The 19,812-nt window shown below is 48.7% G+C and overlaps 1 protein-coding gene across 1 annotated transcript in view; it reads right to left on the bottom strand.

Annotated features, from left to right (window-relative positions):
* The window catches only part of DNAJA1 (DnaJ heat shock protein family (Hsp40) member A1), a 219,653-nt gene that overhangs the window by 29,227 nt on the left and 170,614 nt on the right, over positions 1-19,812 (bottom strand). The window contains exon 8 of the mRNA XM_069237476.1: positions 9,134-9,234. Within this exon, the coding sequence (XP_069093577.1) occupies positions 9,134-9,234 (101 nt within the window). The remainder of the gene's footprint in view (positions 1-9,133; positions 9,235-19,812) is intronic.

Consider the following 19,812-nt stretch of genomic DNA (forward strand, 5'->3'; position numbering starts at 1 on the left):
AAGACACTTACAGGGTTCAGTTCTTGGTCCAAGGTAGCCCACCGTTGGGGGTTCAGAGCAACCCCAAAGTCACCACACCAGCAGCTCAGGGCCGGTCAGGTGCAGAGTTCAAAGTCTCACGCTTCTTGCGGGGAGCGTGCAGGGTTCTTTAAAGCGGCTGGAAACAAAGTTGCAGCTTTTCTTGGAGCAGGTCCGCTGTCCTCGGGAGTTTCTTGTCTTTTCGAAGCAGGGGCAGTCCTCAGAGGATGTCGAGGTCGCTGGTCCCTTTGGAAGGCGTCGCTGGAGCAGGATCTTTGGAAGGCAGGAGACAGGCCGGTGAGTTTCTGGAGCCAAGGCAGTTGTCGTCTTCTGGTCTTCCTCTGCAGGGGTTTTTCAGCTAGGCAGTCCTTCTTGTAGTTGCAGGAATCTAATTTTCTAGGGTTCAGGGTAGCCCTTAAATACTAAATTTAAGGGCGTGTTTAGGTCTGGGGGGTTAGTAGCCAATGGCTACTAGCCCTGAGGGTGGGTACACCCTCTTTGTGCCTCCTCCCAAGGGGAGGGGGTCACAATCCTAACCCTATTGGGGGAATCCTCCATCTGCAAGATGGAGGATTTCTAAAAGTTAGTCACCTCAGCTCAGGACACCTTAGGGGCTGTCCTGACTGGCCAGTGACTCCTCCTTGTTGCTTTCTTTGTTCCCTCCAGCCTTGCCGCCAAAAGTGGGGGCCGTGGCCGGAGGGGGCGGGCAACTCCACTAAGCTGGAGTGCCCTGCTGGGCTGTGACAAAGGGGTGAGCCTTTGAGGCTCACCGCCAGGTGTTACAGCTCCTGCCTGGGGGAGGTGTTAGCATCTCCACCCAGTGCAGGCTTTGTTACTGGCCTCAGAGTGACAAAGGCACTCTCCCCATGGGGCCAGCAACATGTCTCTAGTGTGGCAGGCTGCTGGAACCAGTCAGCCTACACAGATAGTTGGTTAAGTTTCAGGGGGCACCTCTAAGGTGCCCTCTGTGGTGTATTTACAATAAAATGTACACTGGCATCAGTGTGCATTTATTGTGCTGAGAAGTTTGATACCAAACTTCCCAGTTTTCAGTGTAGCCATTATGGTGCTGTGGAGTTCGTGTAAAACAGACTCCCAGACCATATACTCTTATGGCTACCCTGCACTTACAAGGTCTAAGGTTTTGCTTAGACACTGTAGGGGCACAGTGCTCATGCACTGGTACCCTCACCTATGGTATAGTGCACCCTGCCTTAGGGCTGTAAGGCCTGCTAGAGGGGTGTCTTACCTATACTGCATAGGCAGTGAGAGGCTGGCATGGCACCCTGAGGGGAGTGCCATGTCGACTTACTCATTTTGTTCTCACTAGCACACACAGGCTTGTAAGCAGTGTGTCTGTGCTGAGTGAGGGGTCTCTAGGGTGGCATAATACATGCTGCAGCCCTTAGAGACCTTCCCTGGCATCAGGGCCCTTGGTACCAAAGGTACCAGTTACAAGGGACTTATCTGGATGCCAGGGTGTGCCAATTGTGGAAACAATGGTACATTTTAGGTGAAAGAACACTGGTGCTGGGGCCTGGTTAGCAGGGTCCCAGCACACTTCTCAGTCAAGTCAGCATCAGTATCAGGCAAAAAGTGGGGGTTAACTGCAACAGGGAGCCATTTCTTTACACAAGCCCCCCCCAGCCCACAGGCCAGGAGACTCAGCCAAAGCTGGGAGAGTCTTCCTAGTCTGTCAGGCGAGGAAGAGTAGAGGAAATAGGCTGGTTTGTTGCAGGGCCTACTCTGCCTTACATCCTCCTGTTCAGGTCATTCCCTCTGCTGAACTGACCCACTTCCACAGTGATAGGACCTAGTCTGAACTGCCTCTTGTCTGTGCTTTTTATGTCTTCACCTATTCTCTCTATTTTGGGGTTAGAGGTATCCACCTCTGCTAATCTTATCTTAGCCAGGGTCACCCCTAGCTTACCCAAAGAGGTTACCCAGAGCTGGAGTAACCCCACCATGACCAACAGGGTCAGGGGGCCTAACTTGTTATTTGGCATGGGGTCTGACCACCATGCCAAGGATAGTGCAGCCATAAAGGCTAACACCCAGCAGAGGCCACTGACCGCTGTCAGTGCCCAGAACCACACCTTTAGCTCTTCACCTACAAGGGAAGGGGCTAAGTTACAGGCTTCTTTGGGTTCAGGGTGCCTGTCTGCTGTATTAGAGTGGGGGGTTACCACATCTTGTAGTAAACACCCTTCTTCCACTCTTTCTTCTGTTAGCTGAGGAGCCACCCACTCAGGCTTAACAGTTGCCTGACTAGCCAGGACTTCTTGTGGGTCAGGTTGGACTTTATCTGAGCCACTTTTGGAGTTCTCCTCTACTGGAGCAAAATCTCCTTGGCTTGCTGGAACCTTGGCTAAAGGTTGTCCACCTTTCCTACTCTGTTTCCTTTTCTTTTTCTTCTGGGGCCTACTTGCATTTACTGCAGAGGCAGGCACTCCAGAATCCTTGGGAGAGGACTGGCCCTGGACCAGTTCTTCTCTTAGGCTCTGACTAACCTCTGGGTAGTCATTTCCAAGGAGACAATCAAGGGGGAGGTCTGTACTGACTACCACCCTTCTCCAGCTAAAAGTTCCACCCACTTCTATGGGCACAAAAGCCACAGGCCTATTAGTGACCCTGTCTGGGCTAACTCTTACTCTGGCCATCTCACCTGGGATGTACTGGTTTGAGAACACCAGCCTGTCATGCACAATAGTGTGACTGGCACAAGTGTCTCTCAGGGCAGTGGTTGGGATTCCATTCACCTGTAGGTGGTGGAAGTGTCTACTTCCCTCTGGAATCTCCAACTCACCTGTTGGGCCCTTTTTCCAGTTGAAGGCTATGAAGACCTCCTCATCTGAGGAGTCATCCCCAATGGCTACACTGGTCACCCCTGGAGTTTTGCTAGGGGGTTTGTTTTTGGGACAAGAAGTGTCCTTGGTGTGGTGCCCTGTCTGTTTACAGTTATGGCACCATGTCTTAGTGGCATCCCAGCTCTTACCCTGGTACCCACCTTTGTTTTGGGTTGTGTCTCTGGGCCCACCCACCTGGTCTGGTTTTTGGGGGCCTACAGGGGACTCTTTTTCTTTGTTTCTAGTGTCACCCACTTTCTCCTGGGGAGGCTTTGTAACCCCTTTCTTTTGGTCACCCCCAGTGGAAGTTTTGGTTACCCTAGTCTTGACCCAGTGGTCTGCCTTCTTTCCCAATTCTTGGGGAGAAATTGGACCTAGGTCTACCAGATACTGATGCAACTTTTCATTGAAGCAGTTACTTAAAATGTGTTCTTTCATAAACAAATTATAAAGCCCAACATAGTCATACACTTCATTTCCAGTTACCCAACCATCCAGTGTTTTCACTGAGTAGTCAACATAATCAACCCAGGTCTGGCTCGAGGATTTTTGAGCCCCCCTGAATCTAATTCTATACTCCTCAGTGGAGAATCCAAAGCCCTCAACCAGGGTACCCTTCATGAGGTCATAAGATTCTGCATCTTTTTTAGAGAGTGTGAGGAGTCTATCCCTACACTTTCCTGTGAACATTTCCCAAAGGAGAGCACCCCAGTGAGATTTGTTCACTTTTCTGGTTACACAAGCCCTCTCAAAAGCTGTGAACCATTTGGTGATGTCATCACCATCTTCATATTTTGTTACAATCCCTTTGGGGATTTTCAACATGTCAGGAGAATCTCTGACCCTATTTATGTTGCTGCCACCATTGATGGGTCCTAGGCCCATCTCTTGTCTTTCCCTTTCTATGGCTAGGATCTGTTTTTCCAAAGCCAATCTTTTGGCCATCCTGGCTAACTGGATGTCCTCTTCACTGGAGTTACCTTCAGTGATTTCAGAGAGGCTGGACCCTCCTGTGAGGGAGCCAGCATTTCTGACTACTATTTTTGGAGTCCGGGTTTGAGAGACCCTGTTCTCCCTAAATAGGACTGGTAGGGGGGAATTTTCCTCCAAGTCACTAACTTCATCCTCTGTGTTGCCATTCTCAGAGGGGTTGGCCTTTGCAAACTCTGCCAACAGCTCCTGGAGCTGTAGTTTGGAAGGTCTGGGGCCCATTGTTATTTTCTTTATTTTACAGAGTGACCTTAGCTCCCTCATCTTAAGATGGAGGTAAGGTGTGGTGTCGAGTTCCACCACATTCACATCTGTGCTAGACATTATGCTTCTAAAAGTTGGAATACTTTTTAAGAAACTAAACTGGTTCTAGAATCTAATTCAAACTTTTAACAAACTTTTAAACTCTAAAAGAAATGCTAACAGGGACTAACACAAGGCCCTAGCAGGACTTTAAAGAATTTAGAAAACTTTTCAAATTGCAAAAATCAATTTCTAATGACAATTTTGGAATTTGTCGTGTGATCAGGTATTGGCTGAGTAGTCCAGCAAATGCAAAGTCTTGTACCCCACCGCTGATCCACCAATGTAGGAAGTTGTCTCTGTATGTGCTATTTCAAAGTAAGGAATAGCATGCACAGAGTCCAAGGGTTCCCCTTAGAGGTAAAATAGTGGTAAAAATAGAGAATACTAATGCTCTATTTTGTGGTAGTGTGGTCGAGCAGTAGGCTTATCCAAGGAGTAGTGTTAAGCATTTGTTGTACATACACATAGACAATAAATGAGGTACACACACTCAGAGACAAATCCAGCCAATAGGTTTTTATATAGAAAAATATCTTTTCTTAGTTTATTTTAAGAACCACAGGTTCAAATTCTACATGTAATATCTCATTCGAAAGGTATTGCAGGTAAGTACTTTAGGAACTTCAAATCATCAAAATTGCATGTATACTTAACAAGTTATTGACAAATAGCTGTTTTAAAAGTGGACACTTAGTGCAATTTTCACAGTTCCTGGGGGAGGTAAGTTTTTGTTAGTTTTACCAGGTAAGTAAGACACTTACAGGGTTCAGTTCTTGGTCCAAGGTAGCCCACCGTTGGGGGTTCAGAGCAACCCCAAAGTCACCACACCAGCAGCTCAGGGCCGGTCAGGTGCAGAGTTCAAAGTCTCACGCTTCTTGCGGGGAGCGTGCAGGGTTCTTTAAAGCGGCTGGAAACAAAGTTGCAGCTTTTCTTGGAGCAGGTCCGCTGTCCTCGGGAGTTTCTTGTCTTTTCGAAGCAGGGGCAGTCCTCAGAGGATGTCGAGGTCGCTGGTCCCTTTGGAAGGCGTCGCTGGAGCAGGATCTTTGGAAGGCAGGAGACAGGCCGGTGAGTTTCTGGAGCCAAGGCAGTTGTCGTCTTCTGGTCTTCCTCTGCAGGGGTTTTTCAGCTAGGCAGTCCTTCTTGTAGTTGCAGGAATCTAATTTTCTAGGGTTCAGGGTAGCCCTTAAATACTAAATTTAAGGGCGTGTTTAGGTCTGGGGGGTTAGTAGCCAATGGCTACTAGCCCTGAGGGTGGGTACACCCTCTTTGTGCCTCCTCCCAAGGGGAGGGGGTCACAATCCTAACCCTATTGGGGGAATCCTCCATCTGCAAGATGGAGGATTTCTAAAAGTTAGTCACCTCAGCTCAGGACACCTTAGGGGCTGTCCTGACTGGCCAGTGACTCCTCCTTGTTGCTTTCTTTGTTCCCTCCAGCCTTGCCGCCAAAAGTGGGGGCCGTGGCCGGAGGGGGCGGGCAACTCCACTAAGCTGGAGTGCCCTGCTGGGCTGTGACAAAGGGGTGAGCCTTTGAGGCTCACCGCCAGGTGTTACAGCTCCTGCCTGGGGGAGGTGTTAGCATCTCCACCCAGTGCGGGCTTTGTTACTGGCCTCAGAGTGACAAAGGCACTCTCCCCATGGGGCCAGCAACATGTCTCTAGTGTGGCAGGCTGCTGGAACCAGTCAGCCTACACAGATAGTTGGTTAAGTTTCAGGGGGCACCTCTAAGGTGCCCTCTGTGGTGTATTTACAATAAAATGTACACTGGCATCAGTGTGCATTTATTGTGCTGAGAAGTTTGATACCAAACTTCCCAGTTTTCAGTGTAGCCATTATGGTGCTGTGGAGTTCGTGTAAAACAGACTCCCAGACCATATACTCTTATGGCTACCCTGCACTTACAAGGTCTAAGGTTTTGCTTAGACACTGTAGGGGCACAGTGCTCATGCACTGGTACCCTCACCTATGGTATAGTGCACCCTGCCTTAGGGCTGTAAGGCCTGCTAGAGGGGTGTCTTACCTATACTGCATAGGCAGTGAGAGGCTGGCATGGCACCCTGAGGGGAGTGCCATGTCGACTTACTCATTTTGTTCTCACTAGCACACACAGGCTTGTAAGCAGTGTGTCTGTGCTGAGTGAGGGGTCTCTAGGGTGGCATAATACATGCTGCAGCCCTTAGAGACCTTCCCTGGCATCAGGGCCCTTGGTACCAAAAGGTACCAGTTACAAGGGACTTATCTGGATGCCAGGGTGTGCCAATTGTGGAAACAATGGTACATTTTAGGTGAAAGAACACTGGTGCTGGGGCCTGGTTAGCAGGGTCCCAGCACACTTCTCAGTCAAGTCAGCATCAGTATCAGGCAAAAAGTGGGGGTTAACTGCAACAGGGAGCCATTTCTTTACAGCTTGTGTCCCCCCCGGTGCCCTACAAAACCCCCCTGGTCTGCCCTCCGAAGACGCGGGTACTTACCTGCAAGCAGACCGGAACCGGGGCACCCCCTTCTCTCCATTCTAGCCTGTGTGTTTTGGGCACCACTTGGAACTCTGCACCTGACCGGCCCTGAGCTGCTGGTGTGGTGACTTTGGGGTTGCTCTGAACCCCCAACGGTGGGCTACCTTGGACCAAGAACTGAGCCCTGTAAGTGTCTTACTTACCTGGTTAACCTAACAAATACTTACCTCCCCTAGGAACTGTGAAAATTGCACTAAGTGTCCACTTTTAAAACAGCTATTTGTGAATAACTTGAAAAGTATACATGCAATTTTGATGATTTGAAGTTCCTAAAGTACTTACCTGCAATACCTTTCGAATGAGATATTACATGTAAAATTTGAACCTGTGGTTCTTAAAATAAACTAAGGAAATATATTTTTCTATATAAAAACCTATTGGCTGGATTTGTCTCTGAGTGTGTGTACCTCATTTATTGTCTATGTGTATGTGCAACAAATGCTTAACACTACTCCTTGGATAAGCCTACTGCTCGACCACACTACCACAAAATAGAGCATTAGTATTATCTATTTTTACCACTCTTTGACCTCTAAGGGGAACCCTTGGACTCTGTGCATGCTATTCCTTACTTTGAAATAGCACATACAGAGCCAACTTCCTACACTATGCTTTTGCATTTGGGAGGTTAGCGAGTGCTCTTCTGTATAAGAGCCTGGAGCTGGGTCGCTTGCAGTTTGTTTCGGCATCGAAACCCTGTCTGCGTGTTTTTTCGGCTCCGAGGTGACTTTTTTCTTTTTCGGGGCCGAAACCTCTCGGCGTCGATCTGCTTCGGTGCCGCTGTCTCGGCGTCGAGCCGTGTCCACACCGGCATCTCGGTGTCGAGGCTTGTCTCCAGCACTTTCTCGGTCCCGAGAAGGCTGCGTGCCGGTGTCTCGACCGGAGTCGGACGACCTCGGCACTGTTTGGGCCTTTTTCGGTGCCGACGGTCGGTCACCGAATTTATGGGTGGAGCCATGGCCGGATGGCAGTGGCGTCCCCTGGGCCTTGTAAATGTGTCTCTGTGTGGTTTTCGACGTCTTACTCACGGTTTGTGTATCGTCGAATCCTTCGGAGTCTGAGTCTTGGATCGAGAAGGTACCTTCCTCTTCCTCGAACTCCTGTTGGGCTGTCGGTGCGGACGCCATCTGAAGTCTTCTGGCTCGACGGTCTCGGAGTGTTTTTCGGGACCGGAACGCACGACAGGCCTCGCAGGTGTCTTCGCTGTGCTCAGGTGACAGGCACAGGTTGCAGACCAAGTGTTGGTCTGTGTAGGGGTATTTATTGTGGCATTTGGGGCAGAAACGGAACGGGGTCCGTTCCATCGGCGTTCTTCAGCACGCGGTCGGGCCGACCAGGCCCCGACGGGGGATCGAAAAACTACCCTGAAGGGCACCGGAGCTCTTCGATCTTCGATGCGGTGTGGAATCTAAGTACGCCGATCCCGAACGCAACAATACCGACGAAAATCTTCCGAAATTAGCTAATTTTCCGTTCCGAAACTCGGAGCGACAGGAACACGTCCGAACCCGATGGCGGAAAAAAAACAATCGAGGATGGAGTCGACGCCCATGCGCAATGGAGACAAAAGGAGGAGTCACTCGGTCCCGTGACTCGAAAGACTTCTTCGAAGAAAAACAACTTGTAACACTCCGGCCCAACACCAGATGGCGAGCTATTGCAGAACATGCGTGTCTACAGCGACAGATGCCATCGAACACAGGATTATTCCCCACTGCGTTCAGAGCCCCTGGAACCCTTCATATCAAGAGATCATGTATGGAGAGAGGTTTAGAGTTCAACATGTTCAAAATGTTGTAGCGCACCAAAAACGTATCCAAGAAAGAGTTTGAGAATATGTAGTACCAAGATATGTAGTTCTATTAACCCTCTCAAAACTTAGCACCTATAACCCAAAATGATGCCTACATGTCTAAGCAATTAGGCAAAATGCAACCAAAAATCACTTGTAACTGTCAGAACCACAGACTGTCTCTTTTTGGGTGCATGGGCTTAAGTTATCCATGATGCTTCTTTGATAGCTTCCTCAGAGCCAGTTCTTTTGCACCAGCACATGGCTCTAGGAGTTATCACACCCATTGTTTGCTTGAAAATGCCCATCAGATTATATTTTGTGCCTGACATTTTCAACATTTTGCAGGGAAAGTGACGCATTTTTCACAGGGCTTTAGTCTGAATCACTTACATGTTTGTGAAGTGCCGATCTTGTAGAAGGAAAAAGGCTGCCCAGTCTCACACTAGGTATGTGTGGCATGCTCCATGGTGCTCACACGGAGCATAGAATTATTCCAGTGTTTAAGTCTATCAAGTTAAATGCTACGGTGCAGAAAATTTAGCATGCAAGTCCAAAATGGGTTAACTACTCATAAATATAAAGCAGTTTATATTGCTTTTTTGTTTGATAACACAAAAGCATGTATGGTAAAAAGATTTGCCACATTTAACGGTCAGTCGTTTTCTCACCTTGAATTCAATGATAAGACGTCCCTTCTCATATGGCCTGCGATATACTGGCATACCTTCACTCAACACTGATTTGATATCACCATGTTTGACAATTTCTCCTACAAAAGAAAAGATATTTCAGCAACAGATAACCGTGCAGACGCGTACAGTCTACTCAATACACAGAAGTATAAGTCAGCCCTCTGCATTATATTACCTTAGCTTTAATTTTAAGATAATCACACTGCATGCTTACAAAGGTTCCATTTGAAACCACATGGTACACAGAAACTGATGAGTATGGAAAAAGGAACTATGAAATGCTATCTAAGCAATCAGTATGGTGAAGATACTTACCTGGAATCCTGTTTCTTCATTATGAAAATTCAGTCTTAAAAAAAACAAAAAAAACTTTCACCAGCCTCCTTGTGGGCTAAAAGCATTTTCTGTTCAGTTACATGTTTGAACACTACCACTCCTTCAGAAATTAATAGACCCATCACATCATGAGACAGTAACTTTGGAAAAATCTGAAGTGTGGTCAGTATTACACTGTTCACAACGTATAAGTGAGGCTCAAGTACAGTCAGAAGTTTGAACTGTTTCAATCAAATATGCTTTGACTTATTTGAGTTCCTCAAACATACAAGAGCTGATAGAGCTGCTTGTAATTTGTCTAACCACTGGCAATTGCTTCTAGCAACATTTCAAAATCCTCTGTTATTTGCCCACCATCAGATTAAACCCAGCATTATGCAAAATGGGACTTCGTCCGGCTCCAATAGAAACAATCCAACCGGATCTGTCAAGCCAGGTCCTCCTCTAAACGAAACAAGCAACCCAAGACCTGCCCACTTGGGTCTCCACAGTCTGATGCAGCTTGGCTCCACTGGCACAATCAGCAAAAGACCCGCAACTGGGCATACCCATGGCCACTTGGGGCATTTCCTCATTGTGTGTAACCACTGGCAATGACTTGGGGCACCATTCTAACCCATTTTTTTATTTTGTCCACTGTCCTACCAGAGTTTTGGCTCCCTGCTTTTTTTTTTAGATAGAAGAAAATATGCAAAAATAAGTTGCTTTGTATAGGCATATGTTTTAAGTTAACCTCAATTTAAAATGTATTCTAGGTACTAGGTTACTGACCCTGTTGGCATCTGTTCAATGCATGTAGTGATGCGATTCACATACTCCTGCCATTCAGTGTTGGCCTCAGACTGCACTTGTTTATCTTCAAAAAGGGCTTTCAAGTCAAGAGGTCTCAGGTACTCCTCTGGCCTGAGATAGGTATGGGTACAGACTCCACTGGTAGAGTTTCTTACCCATCAGATGAGCGCAACAATAGAGTCCATGTGTAGGAAGAAAAAGAAACCTTAAGGGAAAAATCTGTACAAAAAAAAAACGCTTGACTTCCAAGGAGAAGAGAGGGCACATGAGAATCTACAGCTCTGCATGCAACAACCCTGTGCTTACAGAGTAAGTAATCAGTTTGCAGAAATTGTGTATCTGCAGCCACACATGCTACAATCAGTACTCCCCTAAGTGTCGCTAGCCAGTGGATGGTGCAGATCTCTGAAACAGTCGTAAGAACAGCCTGACCAACTTTAGCTTGCTGCCTAAAAAGTATATCCACACAATTATGTTTTATGTAAGTGTGTGGAATGGACCATGTGCCAGCTGCACAAATACCCACTATCAGAATATTCCATAGAAAAGCAATAGCAGAATCCTGTTTGTGGGTGGAGTGATGTTTGGGGTGGGAAGGTAGGGTTTTTAGCTTTTGCGTAAAAAGCATGGATGGGCTTAACCCACCTTGCAATCCCTACCTTAAATGGCACATTTGAGGCTGTCAAAAGATCTCAAACAATTGTTGCATTTTACGAAATTATTTGATTCTGTGAATGTAGATTATTAGAGCGCACCTGAGATAAAAGTGTATGAAAAGCCCTTTCAGCAACTGAGTCTAGGTGTGGAGAAGACTGGGAGCTTGTAGGAAGCTGGCTCTATATACATATATACACACACACATATACATACACACACATATATACACACACATACACACTGTAGGAAGTTGGCTCTGTATGTGCTATTTCAAAGTAAGGAATAGCATGCACAGAGTCCAAGGGTTCCCCTTAGAGGTAAAATAGTGGTAAAAATAGATAATACTAATGCTCTATTTTGTGGTAGTGTGGTCGAGCAGTAGGCTTATCCAAGGAGTAGTGTTAAGCATTTGTTGTACATACACAGACAATAAATGAGGTACACACACTCAGAGACAAATCCAGCCAATAGGTTTTGTTATAGAAAAATATCTTTTCTTAGTTTATTTTAAGAACCACAGGTTCAAATTTAACATGTAATATCTTGTTTGAAAGGTATTGCAGGTAAGTACATTAGGAACTTTGAATCATTTCAATTGCATGTATACTTTTCAAGTTATTCACAAATAGCTATTTTAAAAGTGGACACTTAGTGCAATTTTCACAGTTCCTGGGGGAGGTAAGTTTGTTAGTTTTACCAGGTAAGTACGACACTTACAGGGTTCAGTTCTTGGTCCAAGGTAGCCCACCGTTGGGGGTTCAGAGCAACCCCAAAGTCACCACACCAGCAGCTCAGGGCCGGTCAGGTGCAGAGTTCAAAGTGGTGCCCAAAACACATAGGCTATAATGGAGAGAAGGGGGTGCCCCGGTTCCAGTCTGCCAGCAGGTAAGTACCCGCGTCTTCGGAGGGCAGACCAGGGGGGTTTTGTAGGGCACCGGGGGGACACAAGCCCACACAGAAATTTCACCCTCAGCGGCGCGGGGGCGGCCGGGTGCAGTGTTAGAACAAGCGTCGGGTTCGCAATGTAAGTCAATGAGAGATCAAGGGATCTCTTCAGCGCTGCAGGCAGGCAAGGGGGGGCTTCCTCGGGGAAACCTCCACTTGGGCACGGGAGAGGGACTCCTGGGGGTCACTTCTGCAGTGAAAGTCCGGTCCTTCAGGTCCTGGGGGCTGCGGGTGCAGGGTCTTTTCCAGGCGTCGGGACTTAGGTTTCAGAGAGTCGCGGTCAGGGGAAGCCTCGGGATTCCCTCTGCAGGCGGCGCTGTGGGGGCTCAGGGGGGACAGGTTTTGGTACTCAGTCGTAGAGTAGTCCGGGGGTCCTCCCTGAGGTGTTGGTTCTCCACCAGCCGAGTCGGGGTCGCCGGGTGCAGTGTTGCAAGTCTCACGCTTCTTGCGGGGAGTTGCAGGGTTCTTTAAAGCTGCTTCTTGAAACAAAGTTGCAGTCTTTTTGGAGCAGGTCCGCTGTCCTCGGGAGTTTCTTGTCGTCGAAGCAGGGCAGTCCTCAGAGGATTCAGAGGTCGCTGGTCCCTTTGGAAGGCGTCGCTGGAGCAGAGTTCTTTGGAAGGCAGGAGACAGGCCGGTGAGTTTCTGGAGCCAAGGCAGTTGTTGTCTTCTGGTCTTCCTCTGCAGGGGTTTTCAGCTAGGCAGTCCTCCTTGTTGTTGCAGGAATCTAATTTTCTAGGGTTCAGGGTAGCCCTTAAATACTAAATTTAAGGGCGTGTTTAGGTCTGGGGGGTTAGTAGCCAATGGCTACTAGCCCTGAGGGTGGGTACACCCTCTTTGTGCCTCCTCCCAAGGGGAGGGTGTCACAATCCTAACCCTATTGGGGGAATCCTCCATCTGCAAGATGGAGGATTTCTAAAAGTTAGAGTCACCTCAGCTCAGGACACCTTAGGGGCTGTCCTGACTGGCCAGTGACTCCTCCTTGTTGCTTTCTTTGTTCCCTCCAGCCTTGCCGCCAAAAGTGGGGGCCGTGGCCGGAGGGGGCGGGCAACTCCACTAAGCTGGAGTGCCCTGCCCTGCTGGGCTGTGACAAAGGGGTGAGCCTTTGAGGCTCACCGCCAGGTGTTACAGCTCCTGCCTGGGGGAGGTGTTAGCATCTCCACCCAGTGCAGGCTTTGTTACTGGCCTCAGAGTGACAAAGGCACTCTCCCCATGGGGCCAGCAACATGTCTCTAGTGTGGCAGGCTGCTGGAACTAGTCAGCCTACACAGACAGTCGGTTAAGTTTCAGGGGGCACCTCTAAGGTGCCCTCTGGGGTGTATTTTGCAATAAAGTGTACACTGCCATCAGTGTGCATTTATTGTGCTGAGAAGTTTGATACCAAACTTCCCAGTTTTCAGTGTAGCCATTATGGTGCTGTGGAGTTCGTGTTTGACAAACTCCCAGACCATATACTCTTATGGCTACCCTGCACTTACAATGTCTAAGGTTTTGTTTAGACACTGTAGGGGTACCATGCTCATGCACTGGTACCCTCACCTATGGTATAGTGCACCCTGCCTTAGGGCTGTAAGGCCTGCTAGAGGGGTGACTGACCTATACTTGCATAGGCAGTGAGAGGCTGGCATGGCACCCTGAGGGGAGTGCCATGTCGACTTACTTGTTTTGTTCTCACTAGCATACACAAGCTGGCAAGCAGTGTGTCTGTGCTGAGTGAGAGGTCTCCAGGGTGGCATAAGACATGCTGCAGCCCTTAGAGACCTTCCTTGGCATCAGGGCCCTTGGTACTAGAAGTACCAGTTACAAGGGACTTATCTGGATGCCAGGGTCTGCCAATTGTGGATACAAAAGTACAGGTTAGGGAAAGAACACTGGTGCTGGGGCCTGGTTAGCAGGCCTCAGCACACTTTCAATTGTAAACATAGCATCAGCAAAGGCAAAAAGTCAGGGGGCAACCATGCCAAGGAGGCCTTTCCTTACACAACCCCCCCCCCCCCCCCCCCCAAACGAAAGAGGATGAGACTAACCTTTCCCAAGAGAGTCTTCATTTTCTAAGTGGAAGAACCTGGAAAGGCCATCTGCATTGGCATGGGCAGTCCCAGGTCTGTGTTCCACTATAAAGTCCATTCCCTGTAGGGAGATGGACCACCTCAACAGTTTAGGATTTTCACCTTTCATTTGCATCAGCCATTTGAGAGGTCTGTGGTCAGTTTGAACTAGGAAGTGAGTCCCAAAGAGGTATGGTCTCAGCTTCTTCAGGGACCAAACCACAGCAAAGGCCTCCCTCTCAATGGCACTCCAACGCTGCTCCCTGGGGAGTAACCTCCTGCTAATGAAAGCAACAGGCTGGTCAAGGCCATCATCATTTGTTTGGGACAAAACTGCCCCTATCCCATGTTCAGAGGCATCTGTCTGCACAATGAACTGCTTAGAATAATCTGGAGCTTTTAGAACTGGTGCCGAGCACATTGCTTGTTTCAGGGTGTCAAAGGCCTGTTGGCATTCCACAGTCCAGTTCACTTTCTTGGGCATTTTCTTGGAGGTGAGTTCAGTGAGGGCTGTCACAATGGATCCATATCCCTTCACAAACCTCCTGTAGTACCCAGTCAAGCCAAGGAATGCCCTGACTGGAGTCTGGGTTTTTGGAGCTACCCAGTCCAGAATAGTCTGGATCTTGGGTTGGAGTGGCTGAACTTGGCCTCCACCTACAAGGTGGCCCAAGTAAACCACAGTTCCCTGCCCTATCTGGCATTTGGATGCCTTGATAGAGAGGCCTGCAGATTGCAGAGCCTTCAAAACCTTCTTCAGGTGGACCAGGTGATCCTGCCAGGTGGAGCTAAAGACAGCAATATCATCAAGATAAGCTGTGCTAAAGGACTCCAAACCAGCAAGGACTTGATTCACCAACCTTTGGAAGGTGGCAGGGGCATTCTTTAAACCAAAGGGCATAACAGTAAACTGATAATGCCCATCAGGTGTGGAGAATGCTGGTTTTCTCTTTTGCTCCAGGTGCCATTTTTATTTGCCAGTACCCTGCTGTCAAGTCAAAGGTACTTAAGAATTTGGCAGCACCTAATTTGTCTATGAGCTCATCAGCTCTAGGAATTGGATGAGCATCTGTCTTGGTGACAGAGTTGAGCCCTCTGTAGTCCACACAAAACCTCATCTCTTTCTTTCCATCTTTGGTGTGAGGTTTGGGGACTAAGACCACTGGGCTAGCCCAGGGGCTGTCAGAGCGCTCAATTACTCCCAATTCCAGCATCTTGTGGACTTCCACCTTGATGCTTTCCTTAACATGGTCAGACTGTCTAAAAATTTTGTTTTTGACAGGCATGCCGTCTCCTGTGTCCACATCATGGGTACACAGGTGTGTCTGACCAGGGGTTAGGGAGAAGAGTTCAGGAAACTGTTGTAGGACTCTCCTACAATCAGCTTGCTGTTGGCCAGAGAGGGTGTCTGAGTAGATCACTCCATCTACTGAGCCATCTTTTGGGTCTGATGACAGAAGATCAGGGAGAGGTTCACTCTCTGCCTCCTGATCCTCATCTGTTACCATTAACAGATTTACATCAGCCCTGTCATGGAAGAGCTTAAGGCGGTTCACATGGATCACCCTCTTGGGGCTCCTGCTTGTGCCCAGGTCCACCAGGTAGGTGACCTGACTCCTCCTTTTTAGCACTGGGTAAGGGCCACTCCATTTGTCCTGGAGTGCCCTGGGAGCCACAGGCTCCAGAACCCAGACTTTCTGCCCTGGTTGGAACTCAACCATTGCAGCCTTTTGGTCATACCAAAACTTCTGGAGCTGTTGGCTGGCCTCAAGGTTTTTGGTTGCCTTTTCCATGTACTCTGCCATTCTAGAGCGAAGGCCAAGTACATAGTCCACTATGTCTTGTTTAGGCTCATGAAGAGGTCTCTCCCAGCCTTCTTTAACAAGAGCAAGTGGTCCCCTTACAGGGTGACCAAACAGAAGTTCAAAGGGTGAGAATCCTACTCCCTTCTGTGGCACCTCTCTGTAAGCAAAAAGCAGACATGGCAAGAGGACATCCCATCTCCTTTTGAGTTTTTCTGGGAGCCCCATGATCATGCCTTTTAATGTCTTGCTGAATCTCTCAACTAAGCCATTAGTTTGTGGATGGTATGGTGTAGTGAATTTGTAAGTCACTCCACACTCATTCCACATGTGTTTTAGGTATGCTGACATGAAGTTGGTACCTCTGTCAGACACCACCTCCTTAGGGAAACCCACTCTGGTAAAGATACCAATGAGGGCCTTGGCTACTGCAGGGGCAGTAGTCGACCTAAGGGGAATAGCTTCAGGATACCTAGTAGCATGATCCACTACTACTAGGATGTACATATTTCCTGAGGCTGTGGGAGGTTCCAGTGGACCAACTATGTCCACACCCACTCTTTCAAAGGGGACCCCCACCACTGGAAGTGGAATGAGGGGGGCCTTTGGGTGCCCACCTGTCTTACCACTGGATTGACAGGTGGGGCAGGAGAGGCAAAACTCCTTAACCTTCTGGGACATATTGGGCCAGTAGAAGTGGTTGACTAACCTCTCCCACGTCTTGGTTTGTCCCAAATGCCCAGCAAGGGGAATATCATGGGCTAAGGTCAGAATAAACTCTCTGAACGACTGAGGCACTACCACTCTCCTAGTGGCACCAGGTTTGGGGTCTCTGGCCTCAGTGTACAGGAGTCCATCTTCCCAATAGACCCTATGTGTTCCATTTTTCTTGCCCTTGGACTCTTCAGCAGCTTGCTGCCTAAGGCCTTCAAGAGAGGGACAGGTTTCTTGTCCCTTACACAGCTCTTCCCTTGAGGGTCCCCCTGGGCCTAAGAGCTCAACCTGATAAGGTTCAAGCTCCAAAGGCTCAGTTCCCTCAGAGGGCAGAACTTCTTCCTGAGAAGAGAGGTTCTCTTTTTCTGACTGTGTTGCAGTTGGTTTCCCAACTGACTTTCCTTTTCTCTTGGTAGGCTGGGCCATTTTTCCAGACTCCAGCTCTACTTTTTCACCCTGTGCCTTGCATTGTGCTCTTGTTTTTACACACACCAGTTCAGGGATACCCAGCATGGCTGCATGGGTTTTTAGTTCTACCTCAGCCCATGCTGAGGACTCCAGGTCATTTCCAAGCAGAGAGTCTACTGGGATGTTTGAGGAGACCACCACCTGTTTCAGGCCATTGACCCCTCCCCATTCTAAAGTTACCATTGCCATGGGATGTGCTTTAGTCTGATTGTCAGCGTTGGTGACTGTATAAGTTTTTCCAGTCAGGTATTGGCCAGGGGAAACCAGTTTCTCTGTCACCATGGTGACACTGTGTAGGAAGTTGGCTCTATGTGCTATTTCAAAGTAAGGAATAGCATGCACAGAGTCCAAGGGTTCCCCTTAGAGGTAAAATAGTGGTAAAAAGAGATAATACTAATGCTCTATTTTGTGGTAGTGTGGTCGAGCAGTAGGCTTATCCAAGGAGTAGTGTTAAGCATTTGTTGTACATACACATAGACAATAAATGAGGTACACACACTGTAGGAAGTTGGCTCTGTATGTGCTATTTCAAAGTAAGGAATAGCATGCACAGAGTCCAAGGGTTCCCCTTAGAGGTAAAATAGTGGTAAAAATAGATAATACTAATGCTCTATTTTGTGGTAGTGTGGTCGAGCAGTAGGCTTATCCAAGGAGTAGTGTTAAGCATTTGTTGTACATACACATAGACAATAAATGAGGTACACACACTCAGAGACAAATCCAGCCAATAGGTTTTTGTATAGAAAAATATCTTTTCTTAGTTTATTTTAAGAACCACAGGTTCAAATTCTACATGTAATATCTCATTCGAAAGATATTGCAGGTAAGTACTTTAGGAACTTTAAATCATAAAAATTGCATGTATACTTTTCAAGTTATTGACAAATAGCTGTTTTAAAAGTGGACACTTAGTGCAATTTTCACAGTTCCTGGGGGAGGTAAGTTTTTGTTAGTTTTACCAGGTAAGTAAGACACTTACAGGGTTCAGTTCTTGGTCCAAGGTAGCCCACCGTTGGGGGTTCAGAGCAACCCCAAAGTCACCACACCAGCAGCTCAGGGCCGGTCAGGTGCAGAGTTCAAAGTGGTGCCCAAAACACATAGGCTAGAATGGAGAGAAGGGGGTGCCCCGGTTCCAGTCTGCCAGCAGGTAAGTACCCGCGTCTTCGGAGGGCAGACCAGGGGGGTTTTGTAGGGCACCGGGGGGGGACACCAGCCCACACAGAAATTTCACCCTCAGCAGCGCGGGGGCGGCCGGGTGCAGTGTAGAAACAAGCGTCGGGTTCGTAATGTTAGTCAATGAGAGATCTCGGGATCTCTTCAGCGCTGCAGGCAGGCAAGGGGGGGGATTCCTCGGGGAAACCTCCACTTGGGCAAGGGAGAGGGACTCCTGGGGGTCACTTCTCCAGTGAAAGTCCGGTCCTTCAGGTCCTGGGGGCTGCGGGTGCAGGGTCTCTCCCAGGCGTCGGGACTTTGGATTCAAAGAGTCGCGGTCAGGGGAAGCCTCGGGATTCCCTCTGCAGGCGGCGCTGTGGGGGTTCAGGGGGGACAGGTTTTGGTACTCACAGTATCAGAGTAGTCCTGGGGTCCCTCCTGAGGTGTTGGATCTCCACCAGCCGAGTCGGGGTCGCCGGGTGCAGTGTTGCAAGTCTCACGCTTCTTGCGGGGAGCTTGCAGGGTTCTTTCAAAGCTGCTGGAAACAAAGTTGCAGCCTTTCTTGGAGCAGGTCCGCTGTCCTCGGGAGTTTCTTGTCTTTTCGAAGCAGGGGCAGTCCTCCGAGGATGTCGAGGTCGCTGGTCCCTTTGGAAGGCATCGCTGGAGCAGGATCTTTGGAAGGCAGGAGACAGGCCGGTGAGTTTCTGGAGCCAAGGCAGTTGTCTTCTGGTCTTCCTCTGCAGGGGTTTTCAGCTAGGCAGTCCTTGTAGTTGCAGGAATCTAATTTTCTAGGGTTCAGGGTAGCCCTTAAATACTAAATTTAAGGGCGTGTTTAGGTCTGGGGGGTTAGTAGCCAATGGCTACTAGCCCTGAGGGTGGGTACACCCTCTTTGTGCCTCCTCCCAAGGGGAGGGGGTCACAATCCTAACCCTATTGGGGGAATCCTCCATCTGCAAGATGGAGGATTTCTAAAAGTTAGAGTCACCTCAGCTCAGGACACCTTAGGGGCTGTCCTGACTGGCCAGTGACTCCTCCTTGTTGCTTTCTTTGTTCCCTCCAGCCTTGCCGCCAAAAGTGGGGGCCGTGGCCGGAGGGGGCGGGCAACTCCACTAAGCTGGAGTGCCCTGCTGGGCTGTGACAAAGGGGTGAGCCTTTGAGGCTCACCGCCAGGTGTTACAGCTCCTGCCTGGGGGAGGTGTTAGCATCTCCACCCAGTGCAGGCTTTGTTACTGGCCTCAGAGTGACAAAGGCACTCTCCCCATGGGGCCAGCAACATGTCTCGGTTTGTGGCAGGCTGCTAAAACTAGTCAGCCTACACAGATAGTCGGTTAAGTTTCAGGGGGCACCTCTAAGGTGCCCTCTGTGGTGTATTTTACAATAAAATGTACACTGGCATCAGTGTGCATTTATTGTGCTGAGAAGTTTGATACCAAACTTCCCAGTTTTCAGTGTAGCCATTATGGTGCTGTGGAGTTCGTGTTTGACAAACTCCCAGACCATATACTCTTATGGCTACCCTGCACTTACAATGTCTAAGGTTTTGTTTAGACACTGTAGGGGTACCATGCTCATGCACTGGTACCCTCACCTATGGTATAGTGCACCCTGCCTTAGGGCTGTAAGGCCTGCTAGAGGGGTGTCTTACCTATACTGCATAGGCAGTGAGAGGCTGGCATGGCACCCTGAGGGGAGTGCCATGTCGACTTACTCGTTTTGTCCTCACTAGCACACACAAGCTGGCAAG

The sequence above is a fragment of the Pleurodeles waltl genome, chromosome 1_2, assembly GCF_031143425.1.
Source record: "Pleurodeles waltl isolate 20211129_DDA chromosome 1_2, aPleWal1.hap1.20221129, whole genome shotgun sequence".
NCBI lineage: Eukaryota > Metazoa > Chordata > Amphibia > Caudata > Salamandridae > Pleurodeles > Pleurodeles waltl.